General features: G+C 42.8%; 1 protein-coding gene across 1 annotated transcript; it reads left to right on the top strand.

The window, feature by feature from the left end:
• Positions 1–543: 543 nt before the first annotated feature.
• SNAPC3 (small nuclear RNA activating complex polypeptide 3) lies at positions 544–26,200 on the top strand. The gene is made up of 9 exons (XM_065861709.2): positions 544–1,063; positions 7,770–7,847; positions 8,555–8,639; positions 10,505–10,609; positions 11,101–11,250; positions 19,163–19,245; positions 20,568–20,732; positions 23,383–23,490; positions 25,323–26,200. The coding sequence occupies exons 1-9, from the start codon at positions 852–854 to the stop codon at positions 25,468–25,470; spliced, it is 1,134 nt and encodes a 377-aa protein (XP_065717781.1). The 5' UTR covers positions 544–851; the 3' UTR covers positions 25,471–26,200.
• Positions 26,201–27,066: the final 866 nt, after the last annotated feature.

The following is a 27,066-nucleotide window of genomic DNA, read 5'->3' as shown; positions in this document are numbered from 1 at the left end:
TCAGATTGGCTCAATCCAGAATTACTTTTGCCTCTTTCCTTAACAGGTTGTGCTCACAGCAGTTTTCTCACAGTTCCAGTGAGGCATGCCTAGGTGTTCTAACACAAGAATATTCTGCAAATGTCCACTGCAGCATTCTTTGTATATTCCCTGAAAAAAAAAAAAAAAGCTTCTGGAGCAACCGGTGTGCACCATTAATCCCACCTGCTAGGAAGAAAGGTGGAGGCTAACAAATGCAGTTTTTAAAAGCATGAGTGGTGCTAATAAATTGTTATCTATCTCAGGAACCTTGTTCATCGTATTATTAAACACCCTAATGCTGTAACAGATACGGGCTGACAAGCATCACACTTTCACTTTGAGAGAAGAAAACGAAATTTTTCAATACAGCATGATGGAAGACACGGTACCGATCTAAAATCAAGGAAACGGTACTTTTTTTTTTTTTTTAAAGGAACGATGCCAGGCAGTTTTCAGCCTCGCAGCGGGAGGTCGCCGGCCACCCTCCCCGCCTGTGACTGCCCGGCAACGCGCCCGCGGGCTCGGAGGCCCCGCACCCGGGGCAGCGCCCGTCCCTTCGCCTCCCGCAGCCTCCCAGGCCGCGCCGCTTCCTTTGGCGGCCCTCCCGCCCCTCTGGTCACCGAGCAGGCACCGACGGAGCTCCAGACAGTGACAGGCGGCTGGCAATGTCCTAGGCAACCCCGGACACCTTCCTTTGGAGCCCCGCCGCGGGAGAGCCAGCCCACAGGGTCGCGGAGCCTCAGGCGGCCGTGACGCGTTTCCGCGGCGGCCGTTAACGGTCGTGGCGGCGGACTACAGGCCCCAGCGGGCCGCGCACGGGCCCGGCGGCCATGGCGGCGGCCGAGGCTGCGCCCGATTACGAGGCGGCGGAGGTGTACACTCGCGCCTTCCGCGTGGGCGCCCTGGGCCGCGGCTGGCGGCAGCACCTGGGGCCGCCCGACCTCTCGCTGGCGGTGGAGGCGGCGGCTGACGCGGAGGCGGGCCTGGCGGCGGAGCTGGGCTGCGCTGCAGAGACGGCGGCGGAGCTGCGGGCCGTGTGCAGGTGGGAGCGGGGAGAGCGGCCCGCGGAGCCCCGCTGAGAGCACGGGGTCCTGCCGGAGCCGCGCGGCGGCGTGCGGGTGACCTCACGGTGCTCCGGCCGAGGCACGGCTGGAACCACCGGCTCTCACCCGCGGGGATTTGGCACGAAGGGTCGGGCCTCGCTCGGTGCCTGCGCAGTCCCGGGTCGGGGACAGTAGGTGCTGTCGCTGAGGTGCTGCACCACTTCAAGCCAGGCGAGGGGTTACCCGGGCAAAAGCACTTCTGAACAGTACTTCCCGGCCTGTCCCACCTACGTTTTTTCTCTGCCCGTTAAATATGAAGTGGAGAAGGAAAATGTTGTGTTTCTGGAGGATGTTGTTCCGCAGGTGGAGGAAACTGTATGTTATGGCCTTGAACTCATGAAGGAATAGTTAAGCGCTTAACAAGTAAATACTTAGCAACATATTGCTCGCTAGGTAAAACCTAAAGAATCTGAATGTGTCCATGGTTTTAGAAGACCCCAGTTGCAAAATGAAAGGCATACGCTATTTGGAGAAAAAGGCCTAGGTGTCTGTGTTAACGTCATTTAGATGAGTTTTGGTAACTGGCAAAATTCATTAACTGTTGAGCTTGGCTGGGTCCTTTGCTGTTTTAGTCAGGGCTGGTGGTGAAGTCAAAGCTGTGCAAGTGCTTTTTTGTGTGGGGGAGAGTGCTGTTTGCCCAAGCAGCCTAGGTTGCACTAGGGCTGGGAAAGAACAAACATTCGCTTCTTTTGCATTTGTAACTTCATTCATATTTGTGGACCAGTGAATTGCAAAGTAATGTTGAAAGAGGAAGGGAACCATATGGGGGTCAAAGCAGCAGGCTCTAATGTACTGAAGCTGGAAGGCTTTCAGGTCACATGAGTAGTGGGAATCATCTCCTGTAGACAAAGGCCTGATTTCAGGCAGTAATTCCTGCAGAAGCATCACAGTTGATGATTTGTCTGTAGCTCAGGAGTAAGGAAGGCATAGCAGAGTTCTGTTGATATCTGTATAGCTTTGTGCAGGTTCTGTCCTTCAGTTATTGCTTTCTCAAAGGCAAAGAATTATTTATGAGCTATTTCAAATGCAAAATGGAGATTGTTCATTTTCATGTTCTGAACAGAATGAACATAGTCTCCAAAGTGATGCAGAAGACAGAATTCTGTGAATGTAGCTAGAACTGCACTTATATATTGAGCTCTTGGCTTTTCCTTCAGTGCTCTGTGTGCAAGATACAGTGTTGTTCCTGAGCATGTCCGTCTAGATGTTTTCAGAGTTATACCCCAGATTACAGGGATAATATGACAGCAAAAACATAAGCAACATTATTTGAGAGAAACTGGAGTTGATTTGATGATTATTGTTTGTTTAAATGGTGATGGTGTCTCTGAGGAAGGAGAAAGATGGGTAGGAGCATTTGTTGCTTTAGTAAAAGGCAAGGAACGAACAAAGAATAGGAGCCCAGGACCACGGAGTTCGATGCCTGAGCGAAAATATACTTGTGTGAGTGCTGTATGCAACGGTGAGAGCTTAGTAAGCCATTCAGAAATCCAGATTTGTAGGGGCATTTTTGATCAGTAGGAAATCAACACTTACTGAATTATATCTTGACTTGCCAACAAAGGAGTAATTTGTCAGGCATTCTTGCTTTTTGTAATGCTAGCTTACCTCGAACAACGCTTTATGTCAGCTGTCATAGTTCTGATAACTAGGATAATTTTTTGCCATTTGTAGGCTTAGTAAATATAGAGGCTGATGTTAATATTAAAAACAGTTCATGTATTCTCATCTAGCAGCAGCTGTGGGAATTAGTCTTTAAGCTTTCCCAGGGCAGAGGTAGTCTCTGGTTGCTCCTATGCAGTGGCTTATTCTCTGCAGTGACTCTTTTGCTGGAGCCTGTCGCTAATTTCACTTGAATTCCAAGCTGATTTTCTGTGCTTTGTTTATTTTTCCCTTCATTCGCTCTGCTGCTTCTTTTTTTCAGCTTTCTTCAGTCTATGACTGCCACATTTCATCTGCTGTCTGTGTTTGCTGGCGTCACAGAGCAGTGCTGTGTGTTTGCCGCTGAGTGTACTATGGAAAGTGGTGCTGTTTAGGGAAGAGGTTTGCAAAAGAAGAAAGGAGCAGTCAGTCTATGCAGGCGAGAGAACAGATCATCTGGCAGCTGCCTGTTGGCTTTGCAGGAGAGTGAAGATAAACCTATGCATTCTGGTGTGACCTTTCCCCTGTGCAGGCTGGAAATCCCAGTCGCTAATCCCCGTGTGCTTTTGCTTTTAAATTAAATAGTCCTAGCCTCTTGAGTCTGTCCTTGATGTTGGCCAACCTCAAATCACTACCTCTGAACACTTTCACTTGCCTGCTCTCAGTTGTTTGTATTTCTCCCTTGAGAAGAGCTGAAAACACTGATCTGCACCAATATGTGTTCTGTGGTGTCTTGGTGTCACACTTATTACTGGTATAAATGTATTTTTCTAGGTGCTGAAGTGAACACGTCTTGGATATAAAACTAGATTTTTCTGACTGTGACCTATTTGTAGGGAACTTCTGGCAAGTTAATGAGGTTTCCTCTAGGTAGAAGAGAGATGGGAAGATATAGGTAGTCCTCCTATATCTATGCTTAAAATAGTAATAGGTTAAAACAATCTTTCATGGACTCAGGATGAAGTTTTTAAATATTAATGGTTAAATCTTCTTCTAGACGATAGTGACATAGTGTATAAGTATTCTTGAAGATCTACAGTCTTCTGGTGAGGAGAAATGGTATAATGTTTAAATGCTGTATAATTCTTTGTGCATCTCAGTGTAGTGTTGTTGATGGTTGGTGAGGGGTTTTTTTCTGCAAACAGAATACAGGGAAAAAAATCCCATCTTCACTTACTTGAATTTTACTCAGTAAGAATGCTTTGCATACTGCTGAAATTGTGTGCAGACAATCATTATAGAGATCAGTTGGGTTTTCATCAGATTTTAAACAGGTGTAGGGTTTACACCTTAGCTAGGAGATTGCATCAGTAGTTCTCTTAAATAACCAAGGTGTTGAGAGGGTAAAGTTTTAAGGTTTGTTCAAATGCCTTAGTGGTGAGCAAAGAGGTTTACCTTGGGATTCATTATTGGTGTCTCAGCAATTGAGATGTGATAAGTTATGTTACCCTATTTTGCCTTCGGAGTGATTTGTTGTGTGCATGTAGAACAGGCTAAGACTCAAGTCAGTGTAGATTTTACATAAGTAAAGAGAGGTGAGGCTTACAGGTACGTTATTCCACTTCAGCCCTAATTCACCTTCTTGTTTTATTTGAAGGGGTAGGTGTAAATATCTCTAGGGACGTGTTATAAAGCTGCATTAAGCTAGCATTAGCGTCTTAACGTATTAGTATTTAGCGTCTTGTAGTATTAGTGTCTCAAAGGTGATGAAAGTACTGCCCTTAAAATATATGCTATGTGAAGGGGCATATAAACACTGTATCATCTTCCTATGAAAATATCAGGCAAAATACTAAAGCATCTTCTAATTTCTACAACTGAGAAAGCTTGCTATGTGTCAGAATGTTTTGAGGAAAGTAAAATCATGGTTAGTAAAGGTTTCACTGATAGACTATTTCCATAGACTGGCCTTTGGCCTTTTTTTTTCTAGCCACCTTAAAATATCTTGCCTGGGGACATGAATTTCATATAACACTTGCTGTTCCTTGTCACTCTCCTACAGTTCATATCAGCATGCATTAAACAGAATGGCCAGTGTTTTCCTCTCTACCATAACTGAGTGTACTGAGTGTATTTGTCTTGCATGCAGGGAGTGTTCTGTGTGGGGGCACAATGTGATCCCATGCTTGTAGCTGTCAGGAGTGAGGTGTGCCTGGTGCAGACTTCGTATTGCCTGCGCTTTCATCTGTTAGGTGTATGACATTGAGTACTTAGCCTTAATTTCTTGAGGGATTAGCATATACTTTGCATTTGTAAAGCCTGATTTTCTCAGGACCATGGACCACATATTAGTGATGTGGTTTGGCTGGCTGAAGTGAAGTTATGCAGGAGGAGCTCCAACATGGCCTCTGTAAAAAGGCCGTATAGCAAGGCTTTTTAAGGCTTCAGTGCATGTGATACAATGACATAGGTAATTAATTTTTATACTGATTCAAATTACTGAAAAAGGTGCTCTGTGTGTAGTAATCCTTGAGAAATTGAGGTTTCTGACTTTTCAGGCATGAGAAATGGTAGTGTCCAGGCTTACAAGGGTCCATAGAACTTGTTTGGTTCAGTGGCAGTTTCCGTTTCTACTGGTCACCTTTCTGTGCTACAACGAAAAAGGGGAAACAGCTTACATGCCAGCTATTTTACACCATGTCTGCTTGGAGCACCTTTCTGGGGAACGTTAAGTTTTTCTTCCTGCAGCAGGTGGTTAGTGGGTATGGTGTGAATACCACAGCCAGAGATCCCTGGCTGTGGGAGGGAAGGAAAACACAGGTGTTGTTGGTGAGATCTGACATCATATGTATGCATAGAAGGGAAATGTGAAACTGTCACCTTTGATGCAGATGAAACTCCACAGTAGTAGGTAGTATACATTTTCAAAAACTGTAGATAACCTATGTGGTGTCTAAAGACCAAAATACACAGTAATTTCTTCAAAATGGCAGGTCTTCAAGTGATTAGGGGCTTTTTGGTGAATGTAGTCACTGATCCGAGTGCAGGAAGATGTAGATAAATAGTCTGTTCATGCTGGTGGCATGTCATTTCCACAGAAGGGTCAGTTTTAAGTTGCTTTGACTGTCAGGGGCTATACATTAGTTCATTAGGTAGACTATTCGTAACACTGATCTATCCTGAATGAAGAACAACCCCATCTGAAAGGCTGATGTTTGCTCTGTGTTTTCCAAAGCGCTGTTCTACTCCTTTAAGTTAAATTACTACACACAGCAGTGGTTCAGTCTGCACTTGATAAAGACTCATGCAGTTGTCTCTACATCCACTTCAGCAAGTGGGAATCTAAGGGTAAGGTTGATTCTGTTTCCAAGAGGTTGTAAGTAGTTGCTGCATAGTTTCTTTTAAAGTGGTGCTCCTGAAGGAATCCCCTTTTCTCAAAGGAACCATTTTCTGTTTGAGATGAAGCCTGTAAGGAGGGATGGTTAAAACTCTGTGTATTGCTGAATGGTAAGAAACTAACTAAACAACAGTAAATTAAAATTATCTTCAATACTTGGTGACTTTATTGGATCATCAGAACTAGACCATCTGCCCCAAACCAAAATTTTTTCTCTGACTTTTGCTTATTGTCAGCTGCTACCAGTTGATTCCAGATTTCTATTTCTCAATTACTGTGTATACCTCTGCACTTCCACTTTAATGGCTTATTCATTACTGCAGTGATAGTATTACCTAGCTTATCATTGTTGACATGGGGAACATTATAAAATTATAGTGAAAAAAGAATATGATCAAATAATAAATTATATTGAAAATAAATGGTACACTCCAAACATTTTTCCTGAACTTCACCAGTGGTTTGTTTGTCCCATAAAGGGATGGGTTTGCATAAGAGTTTGCTGGGATTCAAACTGCAACTTAAGGAGTGGTATAAGCCCTGCCTTTATATAGTCTGCAAACAGTAGAGAGACTAAAGAGGTCAAGTGTGATTCAAAGCAGGGGATACTTCTCTGTTTTAAATAATATTTTCTCAGGCTGTTTGTGGAGTTGAATAAAATTCTTTTGTGATGAATACAAAAATATTACTGTCTTTGAATCAGCATTATTCTGTATGTTTCTTAAAAGGTAATTGATACTCTTTTAGTGTCTGATCTGAAGCCTCTGGATGGATCATTTAGTCTGTTTGTGGAATGGTGTTGGGGAACCTTATCTTACAGAACTGTGGCAAGGAAGCAGATACAGTACCCACAAGATTAATTTTTTGTGGCATGTTTATGAGAAATTCCATAATCATTTATGTTATGAAAACCTAGCGCTTGTATGATTAGTTTAAATCATTGCTGCAGCCAAAAGCAGTTCCACTTTTCCTTCTCACATCCTGCAGTGATTTGCACTGCAGCAGAAAACTATGGTTAGCTATATTTTGGACTCTGTACAAACACAAGAAGGGTGAGGGTGAAAAGGGTTTGGGTATGGAAGGAAGTATACAAGAAAGAGTGGACTTATCACTTCAGACAGAAGTGTTGTCTTATTCCCACTGGAAGAAATGTGGCATAATTTAATGCCTTAATACAGCAATGACAGCTTGCATATATGTGGTGGCTTGCCCATGTTTGTACCTGAGAGTGAGTCTTACCCTATAGGTTGAGGTTGATGATTCCTTTTGATTGAATCTATCTCGCCATATGTCATCAGAAAATCAGAGTAGGTGGATGAGATTTGAAAAAGTCAATTGGCATTTTTAATTTATAAAAAGTATTGGACGCGTATTTTGAACAGGGCTTGCTAAACTTCTCTAGGCATCTGTGGTTCCTTAAGCAGAAGACAAAATTAAGATAAAATTTACCAAATCTCTATGAAAGCCAGACATAAACTCTAGGGCTCTGTGTCTTTTGGTTCTTTATCTTAACAACCATACCACCTTTTTGCCCTGATTTAGATTGCAAAAGCTATGTCTTGTTTGTTCACATTTTGGTGTCTTTGGTCCTTTTAAGAATCACTTAACTGATTTGTGTAATGAGCTAAGTCTGAAAAAATGTATAATAATTATTTTCTTTGTTCTAGCATTGGAATGTTAATGTCTTCGGATAAAGAAGAGGACCCAGATGTTATTCCTGAAGATAGCAGTCTGCTAACTCTTCAGTACGTCATTATGGTGCACTCACAGTACCCTGAACTGGGGGGGAAGGGAGATGCAAAACAAGCACAAAGCCATGGCTAGCTTTTTATTCCCTTTCTAGGCAATGGTGTACTTTCTGAAGCAGTGTCCAGAAATATTCATAATGCAGAAACATCAGCTTATGATAGGGTAATTGGTGGGAGCCTTCTGCTTGAGCGTTATTAGGAATTTATTATTAAGATATGCAGAATATTCAGTTTTTCTTATTGGAAGGACTTAGGATTTCTGGACCTTGGTACTTCTGCTTTAGCACCTAAGTTTGGAGTGTGCAGGGGACTTCTCATAGTCATGTGCAGGAGGTTTCTCTGAAGCCTTGTGAAATAAATCTGTAGCTCTTACCTCTGGTAACCCATAGTCACTCTGTAATGGCCAAAGTACAGGTACTGAAGTTGTAGCCAGGTACCTCTCTATCTGAATCCATGCAAACAACCTGTAATTTGCACATAAGGCAAAAGAAAAACACAAGCTGAAATCTACAAGCTGACGTGTTTGCTACCAGGTTTTATGGGAGTTCAGAGACAAGAGTGTTTTAAGTTGATCTGTCATACTAAGCCATGAATCCTGCTTTTTGAAAACTGTACTGTAGTAGCTTATGTTGTTTAAAAGTATACCTAGAGATTCTGCGTGGAAGTTACTGAATTAAATTTTTTCCTGTGTTCCTGCCCTTCAGAATTAGAAAAAAGGCATTAGAGAAGAGAGAAGAAACAATTATTGTGGATCGGGCTTGCAGACAAGAAACTCTTGCTTATGAGATGGTAAGTTGCATGTCATCTTGTGACAATTCCGCACAAGCAGAATGCAACTTCTATTTTATTTTCTCATTGCTGTGGATCTCTGTACGCTATAAACGTTTACAGATATGAGTTTACAGGTAATGATTACAGACATTTTGTAAAGATAGAAGATAAACCTCTGCTCTTATGGTCTGTTAGTACTGAATATGGTAAGGAGGAATTACAGCTTATTACCACTGTATGACTGCTTATATTTTGTTGCTACTGGAGCATTGTGTAGGGAATCAAGTGTACTGAGCATTATGTGAACTTATTGTAGAGCTAGACAGAATGCATATGGGTTTTGCTCTGGAGTCCTGTATTAGAATCGGATCTTTAATGTAGAAGTGATTGTGATCTAGTTTCTGTAGGGCTGAAAGAGGAAGACAGTAGGACCATGGTGCCAGTAAGTTTCTAACTGTGACCTTTGTAGCACAGGTTTCTCAGTCATTCTGAGCTGTCAGGAACCAGGAGTGTAGTGATCAGCTCCTCAAAAGCTATCTTGGAATTCTTTTAACTATTATTAGTACCTCTTTTTTAAAGATTTCTTCACAGCCATCAAAGTCCTAAAAAGGAAAACTTCTTAAACTTCACAGTGCTGGAGTCCATGGCTTGAACAAGCAAGCTGTGAACTACCGTACAAATTAGGGTTGGAGGTGTAATGAGGGAGGAGCCTCACTTGTGACTGTTAAACAATTTTTTCCCCTTAAGTTTTCTGGTATGTCATGAGTGATCTTGTTTCAACTGTCCAGAGATAGGCACATGATCTAAACATCATGCATCAGCTGAGATGCAATAACTTTGTTGGGCTCTTAGCACAGGGCATCTATCTGAGAAAATATTTGCAATAAAAGTCTTCATAAAGGGTTTTAATGAGTGGTGACTTGTCCCTGTTTCTGAAGAATGAGCACATGGTCAGTTACTGCATCCTTTGAACAAGCTATGGTAACTGGTTGGTGTGTCAGAGCTGGTTGTGACCACGGTATCCTAGAACAGGATGAGCGCAATAAGAAATGTGAGTTTGGAATGCATCATATGAAAAAGAGAGATGCAAGGACAGAGCACGAGTATCTCAACTGAAGTTTCATAGCATACATACTTCTGTTACTAAATCTGAAGAACACTTCATGCTGGTGGGAAGTGTTTGTGCTGTCAGTATTCTCTCTTAATTTGTTGAAGAAGGAGGGAAATGACTGCCACAGGAAAGTGCCCTCCCTCATACTCACTGCTGGGCTATGTCTTAAACACAAAGTAGAGTGTAAACATGGAAATGCGTTCACTTCTTTTCAAAAACATGGTGGTGTGGCAAGGGCAGCGCTGGATTTTTGGTTTGGATTTTGAAGATCTTGAGACCTCCAGCTATGTCAAATTTCCCTCATAAGAGGCGGTGTTGCATCAATTTTTATTTTGATATACCTTTTCCTGTGGCTAGTTTCTAGGTCAGTCTTTCTCAAGCTGGGAGGTGCGATCCCCTTTTACATGTGAAAGCATTTAAAAAGTGTTTCAGAGCATTAAATGGTGGAAGTTGATAGCAGCTGGGTTCCATGAGGGTGGAGTGGCAGCAGGCACTCATTCCTTTATGCAGGGCCCCTGAGTAGCCAGCTGTCTCGTAATTACTGGAAGTCTCTCAGCTTCTCCAGAGCTGAGGAATGAAGGAAAATGATTGAAATCAGTAATTGCAGCAGTTTCTCACCTTTCCATCCTGGAGGAAGTAGGCTTTTGTCAATTCAGAAGACTACACAGTCAAAAATGAGTTGCAATTAGAACAGTGTTTCTCAGACTTTTATCCAGGAGCTTTTGATACAAAAGTGATTGCCAATATAATATATGTGTCTTTATTTTTGCAGGAGTCCCATGCAATTGGAAAGAGGCCAGACAATCCAACGGATCAGGTTGAGGCGGGAGAACTACTTTTAACTCTGAACATCTTTTATCCTGTCATATTTCAGAAGGTTGGTTGCATTCTGATCCTTACTCAGTTAAAATCTTGCATTCCCAAGCAGTTAAAGTCAGTGAATTCACTGAGGGAATGTGGTAAACCCTCCAACTGTGGTAACTTCTTAAGGCTTTTTCTGGCTTTCATTCTGTCAGTGACTTACAGAAGGAAATCTTTACAATAATTACTCAGCAGTTAATTGATTTCACAGAAAACTCAAAATCTGAGACTAAATACATGAAAACTACAGTACTTTTCCTGGATTTGGGATTAGTGTCCTCAGACTTTGTGTTTCCTGCACTTTCCTGTGGGGAATGTGACTTTTGAGTTTCTGAATAAAACTAATAAATGGCAGCCTTAGGAGAGGCTGAGGCAAGATGCGAGATCTTGTACAGACAGGTGGTGCACCATATGCTGCGGTTAATGATCTCAAGCTGTCAACTGAAGAGCAGTACTGATGCTGACAAGTGATTTTTGTTTGAAGCTTGTATGCTTTTTTCTTCATAGCACAAAGATCACAAACCCTACCAGACAGTACTTGTACTGGGCAGCCAGAAGCTCACCGAGCTGAGAGACTCGATTTCGTGTGTCAGTGACCTCCAGATAGGTGGTGAGTTCAGCAGTCAGCCAGATCAAGCACCAGAGCACATCAGCAAGGTAAAGCCTTCTATTTGGAAACTCCTGCATGTGTAGGAGCTTTGAAAGCGTACAGGGAAGGAGGCAGAGTTTTGCTTCGTTGTGTTCAGCACTAGATCAGGCTGAATGGATTCTGCCTGGTCTGTGCCATGTCAAGAAAAACATCATTTATGTTACCGCTAGGAAGTGCTATCACTGGCAGTGAATTCTTGCATAAATGTATCCCTGTTGACTGACTTCACTTTGGTCTATATTCTAAAACACCAGAGGTAATAGCTAAATGTAGATGATCCCTCTTTTGACTTACATGCTTTGGTGTTTGCAACTGGGTGCTAATGAGAAGTAGGAATTAATATTATTTTGCTCTTGCACAATTGCCTTGTGGTCGCTGGGGATGTGCAAAAGGGGTCAAAGAAAATGTACTCTATTTGAAAACACTGAAATTACATTGTTTTGATAATATGTTACATATATATCATATCACAGAATGGTTCAGGTTGAAAGGGACCTCTGAAGGTCACCTGGTCCGATTTCCTTGGTTAAGCGGGTTCACCTAAAGCAGGTTGCCCAGAACCACGTTTAGACAGCTTTTAGATGTCTCTGTGTCTCTGGGCAACCTGTGCCAGTGCTTGGTCACTGTCACAGGGAAAAGTGCTTCCTGATGATCAGAAGGAAGCTTTGTGTTTCAGTTCGTGCCCATTGCCTCTGGTCCTGTCACTAGGCACCAATGAAGAGAGCCTGGCTCTGTTCTGTCTAGAGGTATTTGTATATGTTAGTCAAATCCTCTCTAATCCTTCTCCAGACTGAAGAGTCCCAGTTCTCTGAGCCACTTATCCTAGGAGAGATACCCTAGTGCCTCCATCTTCATGGCCCTTGTGGGACTCTCTCTCCAGTATGTCTATGTCTCTTCGTACTGAGAAGCCCAGAACTGAACACACGACTTCAGGTGTGGCCTCAAAAGTGCTGAGTACAGGATAAGGATCATCTCCCTTGACCTGCTGGCAATGCTTTGTGTAATGCTCCAGCAGGGAGATTGGACTAGATGATCTTTCAGGGTCCCTTCCAATCCCTAACATTCTGTGATTCTATGATTCTGTAATGGAGCCCAGGACACCATTACCCTTTTTTGCTGAAAGGGCACTTTGGTGGCTTATGTTCAAGTTGGTGTCCACCAGGACCCCCAGGTCCTTTTCTACCAAGCTGCTTTCGGTCTGAGGGGCACCCAGCATATATTGGTGTCTGGGGTTGCTCCTCCCCAGTTGCAGGACCTTGCATTTCTCCTTGTTCCTGTCAGCCCATTTCTCCAGCCTGTCAGGATCCCTCTGGATGGCAGCTCGATCATCTGGAATATCAGCTACTCCTCCAGTTTTGTGTAGTCTGTAAACTTTCTGAGAGCACACTCTGCCTCAATATGCAGATTATTAATGGAGATCTTGAACAGGGCTGGGTCCTGTATTGAACCCTGAGGTACTCTGCTAGTTACTGGCCTCGAACTAAACTTTGTTCCACTGATTATCAGCCTTGAGCGCCAACTGTTCTGCCAGTATTATAGATTAATAATATGATGTATCAGCAATATGATATAAAGAAAATAATATATTATACACAATCTGCAGGAAACCAGAGGATGTTGTATATTTATAAATATAATAGTAAAAGACAGCACTTTAAGGAGACAGAAAGACATCCCAGGTACTAGTCTTTTCGTTTATGTAAAGTAAGTGGAAGAGTCTTTCTACTAGTGTCAAGTAAAGCACTAGCTAGTTAGTTCTGAGACTCTCCTCCTGGGCATGTGGAGGAGTCATGTGGGGCTGTCATGGCCTCAGCAGGGCTGAGGTTTAGGCTTCCTCACGTCAATAATTTCCCCAAGGTAAGTGCGTGCCACTATGCCTAGCCTCTCAGCAGGAGCTGTTAATGAGTGGAGTGCATTCATTCCATTTGTTTGTTTTCCTCAAGCATGATTGTGAATTTACAGCTTGCATTGAAGTGTAGTCTCAGTGTGTGGTAAGTCTTCACAATAAAATTTGCATGTTGCTTTAGCAAACAGGTAATTAGCAATTGGTGGGGTAGAATTTTCTTCCTTTTAGTCTAGGAAGGAAGTGGCACTGTGACCTGCCAGAGGTATGTTAGCTTTTTCCAAATAGAGGAAATAATTTCTGAGTAATTTAAAGATTTTGGAGACTGATTTAAATCAGAATGATACTCTTGAGAGTCTGCAGGAAAGAGACTGTGTAAGTAAGTTAGCTGTTGATGCCAGCTTTCACTTCTCTTGAAGTTTGAGTACACAGGCTGAGTGAGAGGATCACGTTGCTGTTCTCCTTGGTTAAGTAAACAAGTGTAGCTTGTCAGTTGATGCAGAGAGAGACTTTTGGATATTTTTTTTTTTTGCGTTTAAATAGGCCTAACTTCTCTTTCATTCATGCTACTTTTGAAATTTGTGGTGTTATTCTTTGCCGTTTCTTCATTGGGCAGTGATTAATGGGATGAAATTTAACAAGTCCAAATACTGAATTCTGCACCTGGGACAAAGGAATGCTGAGCGCAAGTACAAACTGGGAGAGGAGTGGCTGGAGAGCAGCTCTGCACAAAGGCACCTGGGGGTGCTGGTTGGTATTAAGCTGAGTGTGAGTCATGAGTGTGTGCACGGGCAGCCAGGAGGGCAAACCCCATCCTGGGGTGCATCAAACACAGCCAGCCAAAAAAGGGATTATCCCTCTGTATTCAGCACTGGTGCAGCCCCACCTTGAGTGCTGTGTGCAGTTCTGAGTCCCACAATTCAAGAAGAATGGGAAGGTCCTCAAATGCATGCAGAGGAGGGCAACAAAGCTGGTGAGAGGGCTAGAAGGAATGTCCTGTGAGGAGTGGCTAACAACTTTAGATTTGGCTGCTTTGGAGAAAAGGAGGCTAAGGGGCAACCTTCGTGCCCTCAGAAGCTTCCTGAGGAGGGGAAATGGAGAGGGAGGTGCTGAACTCTTCTCCCTGTGATCCAGTGATAGGATATGTGGGAATGGTTCAAAGCTGCACCAATGAAGTTTTATACTGAACCTTAGGAACCATTTGTTTACCAAGAGGATGGTCAAACACTGGAACAGGCCTCCTAGAGAGGTGTTTGATACTTCAACCTGTCAGTGTTTAAGATGTGTTTGGACAAAGCTTTTAATAACATGCTTTAACTTTTGGTTAGGTCTGAACTTGTCAGGCAGCTGGAGGTCCCCTCCAGCTGAAATATTCTAGTCCATTCTGTGCCTTTTTTTTGTTTGCTCTTTTTTTTTTTTTTTATAAACACCTCAGTCAAACCAGCATCAGGGATATTTAAAAGAACTGGGCAATATTGAAGTATTTTTGTTCCACAGATACAGATAGGTTTAACAAGGATTCTGGATCTTTTATGTTGTAACTGCTACTATTGGGATTCCTTGGAGAAACGTGATAGGGCATCCCTCCTTGCAAACTTAAAGGTAATATAAAGTTGTTAGGAAGGAATGTCTGAGTCATACCTCTGGCCAGCATTAACCATGAGAGACTGGACTCAAATTACCAAGAAGTTTATGACAGTGGCTCCCTTGTCCTTCTGTTCACTGTGACAGACAGCTGTTTTCTGAAGTTTGGACCAGGCTAACTCAGAACTGCTGTGATCCACAAAAATTGGTAGGGAGTTGCCAGAGCATAGCAGTATTTACTTTTGGTGGTTGGAGAGCCAGGGAGGGTAACAGTTAACAGAACTGAAACAAATTGTCTGAAGGCAAAACACATTCCTACAGCTGTGCCTTTGTGCAGGTGATGTCCAGTCATGAATCTCATCTCTGACCCCAGTGGCTGCATTTCCTGTCTTTTGACACCTTTGAGTTAATAGCTCAAAGAGACCTCTGGGCACGAATAAATATTCATTCTCTGTTAATAAGAGACACAAGACTGATCTGGGGATCCAGAGTGCCTAGTTGTCCACAGTTTTCCTGTTTGATTCTGTACTCAGCTTGTAAAATAATTCTTGTTCACTTCTTGTCTTCCGCTGTTTCTCTGCCTTTTTTTTTTCCACTGTAAGTTTTTGCAGGTCATAGGTTGCCTCCTGGCAGACTTGTAAAAAGTTATCAGGATTCTGTGATTAAATAAGCAGTGAGCAACTCCCAAGTTACACAGAATCACAGAATGTTAGGGATTGGAAGGGACCTTGAAAGATCATCTAGTCCAATCCCCCTGCTGGAGCAGGAACACTTAGATGAGGCTACACAGGAAGGTGTTCAGGTGGGTTTTGAATGTCTGCAGAGGAGGAGACTCCACAACCTCTCTGGGCAGCCTGTTCCAGTGCTCTGTCACCCTCACTGAGAAAATGTTTCTTCTCAAATTTAAGTGGAACCTCTTGTGTTCCAGTTTATACCCATTACCCCTTGTCGTATCGTTGGTTGTCACCAAGAAGAGCCTGGCTTCATCCTCATGACACTCACCCTTTACATATTTGTAAACATTAATGAGGTCACCCCTCAGTCTCCTCCAAGCTAAAGAGACCCAGCTCCCTCAACCTTTCCTCATAAAGGAAATGCTCCACTTCCTGAATCATCCTCATTGCTCCGCGCTGGACTCTCTCCAGCAGTTCCCTGTCCTTCTTGAACTGAGGGGCCCAGAACTGGACTTAATATTCCTGGTCTCACCAGGGCAGAGGAGAGGGGCAGGAGAACCTCTCTTGACCTACTAACCACCCCCCTTCTAATACGCCCCAGGATGCCATTGGCCTTCCTGGCCACAAGGGCACAGTGCTGGCTCATGGTCAAACTGCTGTCCACCAGGACCCCCAGGTCCCTTTCCCCTACACTGCTCTCTAACACGTCATTCCCCAACTTGTACTGGAACCTGGGGTTGTTCCTGCCCAGGTATAAAACTCTACACTTGCCCTTGTTATATTTCATTAATATGCAGTTGGAGTGAGCATGTCACCATCTTAATCATGGAAAGGAACCAGACGCCTTGAGGTTACCTTCCCCAGTCATTACCTTCTAAGCTGCCTGCACACCTATCTATTGATGAATAAATTTAACCTTTACTTGTCTGAGAGCTGGCACACAGTGTAATTAGAGGTGTAAAGTTTGAGACCACTTCACTGTAATGAAACTCTGTTGATGTATATTGGAGACATACTTTATCAAAATGCTTTTAAGGCCCATGAATGAAGGAAGGATTCCTTGTGGTTTTCTACATACTTGAAGAAAGTACAAGGTTGAAATAGATTTATTACAATGCCTGAATGCCAGTGTATAACTGCAAATGGAGGTTTCTTTTTTTTGAAAGGTGGTGAAACACTGCTTTTTATCAAGGTACAATTGAAAATATGGGAAAAACTGTGTGCTCTAACTTACAGGCCAACTGTATGTGTATACAGTGTATCTTAGCATCATTTTTATGTGGTGTAGCTGTGCACAGTTGCATGTGTAGCATATGCAGAATGGCTCTCCAGGCAGCCGTCAGTAGTGAAGTGTTCTACTCTGAAGTGGTTTGAAAGGGTTTAGTCCATGTCACTCAGCCTCTCACTTCCAGTAATGGATCTTGTGCAAGGCAGCTGACCTGTCTTCCCCAGCCCAGAACAGACATGCATGTTAACTGTATCACTCTTACAACAAAAGTGATTTGGTTTTGCTATTATTTTTCTTCAGCAAAATGTAATATAGTACCTAGATTATGTGTTTCCTTGCTGCTTGTGAGTTTTTGATAGAAGGCATTTCCCTGCTTCAGTGTCCACTGCAGAAGCCTGGCTCCTGCTTCCTGTAACTGTTTCTTAAGCCCTGTACATGTGTGGTGATCAGTTTGATAATGTACACCACCGTCTGGCATTGGTCTGTAGGGGGTTATAGCACAAACCAAACCAGCACTCTCTTATATGCCAGAAAAAACCTGGAAGAGCACAATTTAAGTTAAAAAAGTTAAATGGATAAAAAAGCACAAACTTCCCTGGTCATTTCTCTGCTGAAGCTGGTTGTTATATAAAGGCTGTTTTGACAGCAAAAACAGAAGATGGAAATGATGGGAAGCAGATGTATGCCTTAGCTAAACAATTACCCCTGTCTTAGATGTTAAATGACATTTTGTTGTGGTTTAACCTCAGCTAGCAACCACAATAGCTGCTTGCTCACTCTCTGTTTTCCCACCCCCGAGTAGGGGAGAGAATTGAAAGGGAAGGGAGAAACTTGTGGATTGAGATAAAAATAGTTTAATGAAATAACAAAATAAAAATAATATACTACTACTGATGTATATAAAATCAAATATAAAATCAGACAACAGCTGAGATAACAGTTAGCTCTTACATTCTCTTCATTCCAACTCAAAAACACTGGAAAGTTACTTGAAGAAAGCCATTAATTCTATTCCAGGGGGGTACCTTATTGTTTTCAAACTAAATCCAACAACTGTGTTAACTAAGAAAAATATGTCTCTAATTTTTATTTTTAGGAGAAAATGGCTCTGTGAATGTTGTTGTGCAAGCAGTCTGGATAGATAAACAAAATGATACTTAATTGTGCAAGATATTTTCCTGTTCTTATTTGTTTCGTTCCTTCAGAGGGAGATGCTTTTTATGGATGGATGTGATTTTACCTAAATAGTTCTGCAGTCCTGCTTCAGAATTTGTTAATGTGAGAGAAGCTTATGGGTTAGATCAGTTTCATGAGATGATGGGGAATTTGATGACTTTCACACTGGTGAATGCCATATGAGCACTGTAAGTTGTTGATTATTTTGGACGGAGAAAACTGGTACATATGGCCTATCTACGTGTGACAAACTTCACATTAACGGGGAATTTTGAAGGATGCTAGATTTTCTTCTGAACCCCTAGAAGTGGGCTGATTGGACCTTCTGAAATAGTATGTATGTCTTTTTTACATAGATGTGTCCAGGGACTGCTCCCATGTGGCTGTTGTGTATGTGTGTATAGGGGACAGGACTGCAATAATTCTGTGTAATTTCAGCAAAAAGTATCTAGTGGTATGTCCTGACCAGGGCCACTGGGTCTGTCTGGGATGGAGTGAACTTTGCTTACAACAGCCGGCGTAGTGTGCACTTTGGGGTTTTGGCTACGCAGGGTTGATAACACGCAGCGTTTTGGCTGTTGCTGAACAGTGCTTGCACAGCCTCAGGGTTGTCTCTGCCGGTCCCCTCAAGGCCAGCGGGCTGGGGGTGGGCAAGAGATGGGGAGGGAATGTAGCATGGGTAGCTGACCCAAGCTGACCATGTCCCGTGTCATGCGACATTGTGCTCAGCAATAAGAGCTGGAGGAAACAAGGAGGGGACCGTTCATGGTTAAGCCATTTGTCTTCCAGAGCAACCACTATGCATGCTGAGGCCTGCTTCCCAGGAAGTGGTTGGACATTGCCTGCTGATGGCAAATAGAGAATAAATCTCCTCCTTTTGCTTTGCTTTTGCATGTGGCCTATGCTTTTTTCATTAAACTGCCTTTACTTCAACCAGTGAGCTTGTCCATGTTATTTTCTTTCCCCATCCTGTTAGAGGGCAACTGGAGGGGGGGTCTGGCACCCAGCCAGTGTCAACCTACTATACCTTGTAGATTTTTTTAAAATATTATCAAGTCAGTGCTGTGCAGTTGCTTAATTTGTGTGATTTGTGCAATGACGCTTCTGTTATTGTTCTGTGTTTTTGTATAAATCCATAACTGCTATGATGTGGATAGTAATAAGAGAAGAGCACTAAAATGTCCTATAAAGGCTTGAGAACAATGTCAGCAGAATAACTGCATAGCTGGCAGTCATGTAAGCCTTGTTGTCACATCAGTATCTAAAACCCGTGCAAAGCTTTTCTTAGAAACCTGTAGAATGAGGTCTCCTAATATAATTTACATATGTAAAGTGCTTGGTTTTTGACACGTTATTGATTAAGGTGTTTAAGCTCTCATAACACTAATGCAAACTTATTTCTCTTTCTTTCTCAGGATCTCTACAAATCTGCTTTCTTTTATTTTGAAGGCATCTTTTATAATGATAGAAGATACCCGGAGTGCAGAGATCTGAGCAGGTACAGTATTTGCAGACATTGACTAAGGAAAACCATAAGGGACAGGAAGTTTATTGCATTTTGTTTAAGACTGGAATGTCTTGTGTGTGAAGCTGGAGTGGACTTTTCATCCTATATTTTCATGTTGAATTGATGTTTACATAGAGGTTTAAATTTTCTTGCTCTACTTAATCCTTCTGCTCACTTCCCTTCAGAAAGGGGAATTAATCAATTTTTTTTCTTCACAAATCTTGTTTTGCTCTGTTGGGATGCGATGTCTGTGGAAGGTGACAGATGCCAGTCTGTACTGTCTGTTTAAGTGCCCTCTGTAGTTGTGATGACCAGCAAAAGACTTGCCTGTGAGGTAGAAGATGGGTCAGAAAGACAACAAGCTTAGCTGTGTGGAAGTCAGTTTTTCTGCTCAGTCTTGAAAACATACTGAATGCCTTAATGGTAACGTCAACGAGGGGACTGTGTGACTGCTGGGAAATCTGAGATGACATTGACAAGAGTCTCAGGTATCTCTTATTTGGAGCTATAGCTCACACTGGTTGAACACAAGTCCTATCCATTTAAGCTGTACATAGTAGTTTATTTTAAGGAAGTATGGGCTCGCTGACGCTCTAGTGAGGTTTAGGGAATCAAGATGATAAAATTGGTGCTATGGAAGAGATGTGAGTTTGGACCCTTGTTCTTGTTATTCTGGACATGGTGTGACTTTGGATAAATTAATTTAATTTTGCTCCTTATCTTTCTGTCCATGAGCAACAACAATCTTCATGGAAGAGCCTGTGACAACATACTCAGTTTGTAGAAGTAAAATGCCTTGTATGTAGGAGTGTGCTGAAATGCCAAGAAATAATTGCAACAGTGGCCAGTGCCCTTCTGGTGCTAAATTTTGGAAATGTAGCTGTGCACTTGTCAGCTTTGTGTTTTTTCTTGACACAAACAACAAAAAAAGCTTTTTGATACTTTAAAATGAGTTACCGACCAAGACAGCAGAAATGACCTGCTGGTGACTTGAATTATTGGAATGCTTGAGAAGTGCTGTGTTGCAAACAACCTGACCTGGTCATCAGGAACATACACTCTGACTAGAACTCCTGGAGAAGCTACCTGGTGGGGATTTAAAGGCAGGTGTTCCACAGGAACTGTGCGCAGTTCTGTGAGGTTGTGTTATTGCTGTGAAATTACCTTAAATTACTATAAAATATTGTAAACTCTTTTGATTTCCATCTTTTTAACTGTATCCCAGTGAGATTTTTGCATGTTCCCCAAGGCCTTCATTTTCTGTACATTCACAGTTTATAGCATTGATATTCTGATGACTTTTCTGTTTTCAGAACAATTATTGAGTGGTCAGAGTCTCATGATAGAGGCTATGGAAATCTTCAGTCTGTTAAAATGGAGGATTACACATTTAATGATTTGTCCCTCAAAATTGGCTTTCCATACCTCTTCTGCCACCAAGGAAACTGTGAACACATCATTATAATCACAGATATAAGGTAAGTAATCTCCCTTGCATGTTTGTTTTTGAGTAATTTGTCTGCATTAAAAGACTTCTTTCTAACTAGCATGGCATGGCTGGTATGGGAGGAATGGCACTTGTGATGAAAAGCCCTTTCTATGCAGAGCTAGCATGTGGCAGATTGTGGAGCATCAGGGAGCAGAATGCTGTTAATGACTCTGGCTGGAGTCAGTTGGACATGTTAGTTTAGACTTGGTGCTAAGGGGTGGGAACTGAAAAGGGAACAGAGCAGTGGAAATAGTGGGCTGAGGTGGATAGGCCAGGGAGAGAAGGAGGAGGTTGACAGTGGCTATGAGGTGGGAACCACATCAACAGTAGTATCACAGAATGTTAGGGATTGGAAGGGACCTCAGAAGATCATCTAGTCCAGTCCCCCTGCCGGAGCAGGAACACCTAGACAAGGTTACACAGGAATGTGTCCAGGTGGGTCTTAAATGTCTCCAGAGATGGAGACTCCACAACCCCCCTGGGCAACCTGTTCCAGTGCTCTGTCACCCTCACTGAGAAAATGTTTCTTCTCAAATTTAAGTGGAACCTCTTGTGTTCCAGTTTGAACCCATTGCCCCTTGTCCTACCATTGGTTGTCACCGAGAAGAGCCTGGCTCCATCCTCATGACACTCATGCTTTATATGTCTGTAAACATTAATAAGGTCACCCCTCAGTCTCCTCTTCTCCAAGCTAAAGAGACCCAGCTCCCTCAGCCTTGCCTCGTACGGGAGATGCTCCATTCCCTTAATCATCCTCATGGCTTTGCGCTGGACCCTCTCCAGCAGTTCCCTGTCCTTGAACTGAGGGGCCCAGAACTGGACACAATATTCCAGGTGTGGTCTCACCAGGGCGAAGTAGAGAGGCAGGAGAACCTCTCTTGACCTACTAACCACCCCCCTTCTAATACACCCCAGGATGCCATTGGCCTTCCTGGCCACAAGGGCACAGTGCTGGCTCATGGTCATCCTGCTGTCCACCAGGACCCGCAGGTCCTTTTCCCCTGCGCTGCTCTCTAACAGGTCATGCCACAACTTTTACTGGAACCTGAGGTTGTTCCTGCCCAGATGCAAGACTCTACACTTGCCCTTTCTATATTTCATTAAATTTTTCCTTGCCCAGCTCTCCAACCTGTCCAGGTCTCTGGATGGCAGCACAGCCTTCTGGCGTGTCAGCCACTCCTTCCAGCTTGGTGTCATCAGCAAACTTGCTGACAGTGCACTCTGTTCCCTCATCCAAGTCACTGATGAATATATTGAATAATATATTCAGTACTGACCCTTGAGGCACTCCACTAGATACAGGTCTCCAACTGGACTCTGTCCCACTGACCACGACTCTCTGGCTTCTTTCCTTCAGCCAGTTCACAGTCCACCTCACTATCCGATCATCCAGACTGCACTCCCTCAATTTAGCTGTAAGGATGCTGTGGGAGACTCTGTCAAATGCTTTACTGAAGTCAAGGTAGACCACATCTACTGCTCTGCATTCATCCATCCACCTTGTTATGTCCTCATAAAAGTCAATGAGGTTGGTCAAGCACAATTTCCCCTTGGTGGAGCCATGTTGACTGCCCCTAATGAACCTCTTATCCTTGGTATGCCTTGAGGTGGTGCCAAGGATAAGTTGTTCCATGACCTTTCCAGGGATGGAGGTGAGGCTGAGTGGTCTGTAGTTACCTGGGTCCTCCTTGTTGCCCTTTTTGAAGACTGGAGTGACATTTGCTTTCCTCCAGTCCTCAGGCACCTCTCACGTTTCCCAAGAGTTGGCAAAGATGATGGAGAGTGGTCCAGCAATGACCTCAGCCAGCTCCCTCAGCACCCACGGGTGCATCCCATCCAGACCCATGGATTTATGATGTCCAGATGGCCTAACTGCTCCCTAACCCAGTCCTCATCAACCGAGGCAGACTTCTCCATTGTCCTGCCTTCCTCTGGGGCCTCAAGGGTACGGGGCTCCTCAGGACAGCTTCCGGCAGAGTAGACAGAGACAAAGAAGGCATTCAGTAACTCTGCCTTCTCTGTATCTTCTGTCACCAGGGCACCCACCTCGTTCATCAGTAGGTCTACATTGCCTCTGGTGCTAGTTTTATCTGCCATGTATTTGAAAATGCTCTTCCTATTGTGTGTACTCTGCACAATGCATAACGGGTAAAGAGAGCGCTCCTCTGATTGTCTGCTGTGTGTGACAGATTATTTTCAGTTCTCAGAAGCCTGATTTACCTAAGCATTGTTAGTAAATGGTGCCTCCCAAGAGAAATACAGCCGAATGAAGGGTGTAGATGTTGCAAGTAGATGATCTCAGGGTTACGGGTGTCTGAACATTCACCTTGTGATGTTTTTGCCTGTTAGTCTATAAAGGAGATAAAAGCTTTGAAAAGATCATCTAAAGTAGATGGTCTGAAGAAACTTGAATTATTAAAGAAACTGGATTTACTCTTGACCATAAAATCCATGGGCAGTGCAACTAGCAGTCTATCTCCAGGTCTTCATCTGTGTTAAAAAATGCTAAGCAGAAGTCTAATCAGCTTACACAGGAATTTAAATAATGCTTTATCTTCAGTGTCCATGCTTATGTTCAGATGAATTCCCGTGTGGCTTCATCTTTATTGTATTTCATGTACCTATTTATTTCCCTCAAGGCTCATTCATCATGATGACTGCCTGGACAAGAACCTTTATCCCGTGCTAATTAAGAAACACTGGTTATGTACCAGAAAATGCTTTGTGTGCAAAATGTATACAGCCAGGTATGCTACATTCTCAATGCTTTTAAGTTGTCTTCTTAAATAAGTCTTCCAGGTATTGCTACTAACTTAAAAGAAAAGAAAGAAATCAAAGCTCTGTATGTATTTGATAAGAAGTGTGAATATTCTTCATGCAAGTGTTTCCAGATCTTACTCTCCAGGCAGTTGTTCTCTCCCTACCCAGGAAAAGGCCTCCAATACATAGCGTTCATTTGGAGACGGTGATTTGAAGGATTGAAAGAACTGAAATGATAAAGAGGTTAATTATTTTGCTCAGGTGCTTTTGTATACATAGAGCTCAGCTCTCATTCAGTTACTTTTTAAAATCTTACTTTTGGGGGATAATGCTGCATTTTTCCCCATGACAAGATACAAGATTGAAATTCGTTTGTCTCAAGTCACGTAGAGCTTTAATTAAATCTAGCATGTAAGCAGAAGTAAGTATGGATCTGTCTGACTTTAAGTTAAAATCTAGAGATTTTTAAAAGGCATGTAGTTTTCCTCACAGGTAAAATCCTGGCCTCTACCTGAAACCTCTGTGCTGTGCAGCTGTACCTGAAGGAATGTTTTGTGATGTACAGATTTTCCGCCATTAGGAGAGCAGAATGTGAATTCAGTTCTGTTTATACACTCTAGTGCTATTTACTTAGACGTGAGAAAGCCTTTCAATAGAGGCAGTAGAAATGTCTCTAAAGGAGTTCTAAGTTAGTCTCCCTGATTTTATAGGTATGAGTGATTTATTCACAAAAACACCTGATGCCCTTTTTCCCCCCAGAACAGCTTCTACACTCAACGTCAGTTTGATGCAGCAGCTGTGTCCTTGTTATCTTGCTACTTTGGCCTTAGACTTCCCTGGCATCAGGCAAACAGCCAATTCCCCTCCTGACGGGAGCCCATCCCAGTGTTCCTAGCAGAGCCCCCAGGTTGCCTTCACAAGTGGCTATAATCTGCAGACCATTTGGCCATAAGGGGAGGTGGAGCCAAAGGGTCAATATGGGGGAAAGAAGGGATGGGGTGGGCATTACCAGAGGTGATGTAAATGCATTAAATTAAAACCAGGATTAAGCACTAAGCTTAAGTGGGGAGATGCTAAACCATGGTTAGCAGAGCTGCTTTGACTGGCTGTCCTGCATGTTCTAATCTGTGCAGATAGCATCTTTAATCACTAGAGGCCTTGAGCTGTCATGGTCTCTGAGTGCTACCATAAATTAATTGCTTGGTGTCACAGCAGGCCCTCCTTGTACTGGCAGCTGTGTTCATGTTAACTTCAGTGCTTACTGGAGTGTGCAGCAATCCTCTCCTTGTCTTGCCTGCATTATCCAGGCCCTTCTTTTAGACTTGTAAATGGATTTGGTTATTACTCGGACTAGTTTGGGTCAGTCACGTGTCTGCTCTGTATTACAGTTTCTTACCTTAAGGGGAAACAGATTTATCTTTCATGACTTAAATGGCCATAGGGTGGACAGAAGATTCCTGGTTTGGTTTTCTTTTGTTTTCTTTATTTGGGGTTATGGGGTCTTTTGTTTGGTTGAGGTTTTTTTGTTTGTTTGTTTGTTTTTGGTTAGGCACTGTGCCAGCTATGCAGGTTTGAGGTGTTCCTCAGGAAATGCTGCTGTAGCAGTATACAATGGTAGCTGGAATTGACACTGGGTGTGGATTTTGGAAAAGAGCTGTATGCCTGGGGTGGGAGATATGCAATATGGGTAGTACCTGGTCAGTATAACGTTATTACTGATGTTTGTTTCTGCCATCCCCAACTCTGAGTAGAATGTTGAGATGTGTATCACAAATGTGTTGGACTCATATGGAAAACACTTGTGTTTTGTAACCTGCAGGTGGGTAACCAATGAAGACAGTCTGGCACCAGAGGATCCTTGTTTCTTCTGTGATGTTTGTTTTCGGATGCTCCATTATGATGCAGAAGGCAATAAACTGGGGGACTTTCTTGCATATCCTTATGTGGATCCTGGGATTTTCAACTGAAACTGGCATGAGGCAGCATGACTTCAATGAACTACAGTGGTGAATCTGGTTGTTCTGGCAGTTAAAACCACCAAACAGCTTAAGTTTTGAGCATACTGCTGGGTTTGGGGTTAGGCTTTTAATCCATCCCCCTGAGGTGGAAGGAACCTTTTGCACTTGAAGACTTTCCGGTGTGCTTTTCTGAGTAAGTGTGATTTTAAAAGATAAGTTAGCATGGAAAAATAAGCTCAGACCATGTGCTTTATTTTAATAAATGACATTTTTCATAGATTTTTACAACAATACAGTACTTGGGAGACTATAGGCTCTAAAATACATGGATGTTTAAAGAGAGAGTACCTTGCAAAAGCAGCCGTGATTTTGAGAAGTTCTGTGCATCCAAGGCTCTGTTAACCTCAAGGGATGAGAATGTGGTCTTTGGGCATCTTACCTTGAAAACTCTGGCAGTTGTCTCTGAACAAGAGTGGCTAGTCCTGAATTTGTGGGGAGGAGGAGAGGAAGCTATTTGTTCTGGGAGAGGAACTCAGAGTACTTCTTAAATTCTGAGGAGTAAACTACATTTCACCGATCACTGAGTTGTGGCCTGCCTTTTAAATAACTTCATTAACTGTTTACAGTGTGTAGACTTTTAAGTGTTCATAAAGCTGTGTTCATTGTGCACTTGTTTTTTTTGGTGTAATTCTGTTATTGTAAGTATTATTGTTTTTTATTAAAACATGACTGATTTGTACTTGTGGGTGTGGTGTTAAATTGGAACTCTGCTTGGTAAGAGAATATACTTATCTAGTGCCTTGCTTTCTAAAGTAATCTGGAATTCAGAGTGTTTTAGTGGAGGTCTTTGCTGTTTTGGTGTCACAGGGGAGTAATTTAGGGTTCTGCTTACAGCAGAACAATGTTCAGATTTCTCAAAGAGAAGTGTGACTTAGAAGAGTTCACAGGTTCACTGTTATTTACTGCAAGCTGGAAATATGCCAAGCCGAATGCTGCTGACCTTCTCTCCAGGAACTTGATACCTGTTCACAGGGCCAACTTTCAGGTGTCTTCTCTCCAGTGACCTGATACCCGCCGTGGTGCAAACTTTCAGGATTCTTGTCTCCCTCATAACCGTTTGCTCCGGAGTCAGTATTTTAGAGCTCCGAAGGCAAACTTTCAGGCGAGGCCTGATAACTGTATGCAGAGCAGACTTTCAGGAAACAAAATTCTCAGAAAAAAAAAATAATGGCGTAGAATAGCAGGAGGGCTGGCTCAAGCTGGGGTCCAACCTGAACATAGAAAACCATAGACTTTTATATCTTTACTGACCATTCATACCAAAACTCAGTCCAATAGCAAAATTTCACTTCAGGGTCTTCTTGCTTCTCATTGAATCTTTTTCACTGATCTCATATGTACCTTTGTTTTGTTTACCTGTAGACACTGGTTTTGGTCCATATCCTTGCAGGTGCCATTTTGTCTGAGCAAACCCTTTTCTTCTCAGTGAAGTGCAAAACAGGCCCTGTTCTGCAGATGTCTGTTATGTCTTCGCGTTAGCCTTTGGTCATTATTTTTTCCTCAGTCAGTTTCATTCTTCCCAGCAAAGTGCAAACTGGACCTAAT

The sequence above is a fragment of the Patagioenas fasciata genome, chromosome Z, assembly GCF_037038585.1.
Source record: "Patagioenas fasciata isolate bPatFas1 chromosome Z, bPatFas1.hap1, whole genome shotgun sequence".
NCBI classification, from domain to species: Eukaryota; Metazoa; Chordata; class Aves; order Columbiformes; family Columbidae; genus Patagioenas; species Patagioenas fasciata.
Note: the sequence above shows the minus strand (reverse complement) of the source record. Positions and strands in the feature narration are given on the sequence as shown.

Bases quoted from the DNA above. Each gene is read 5' to 3' on its own strand.
- SNAPC3 (XM_065861709.2), top strand. From the start codon at position 852: ATGGCGGCGGCCGAGGCTGCGCCCGATTACGAGGCGGCGGAGGTGTAC. The intron at 7,848-8,554 runs GTACGTCATTAT...CCTGCCCTTCAG, and splicing joins AGCAGTCTGCTAACTCTTCA to AATTAGAAAAAAGGCATTAG. The intron at 20,733-23,382 runs GTAAGTAATCTC...ATTTCCCTCAAG, and splicing joins ATTATAATCACAGATATAAG to GCTCATTCATCATGATGACT.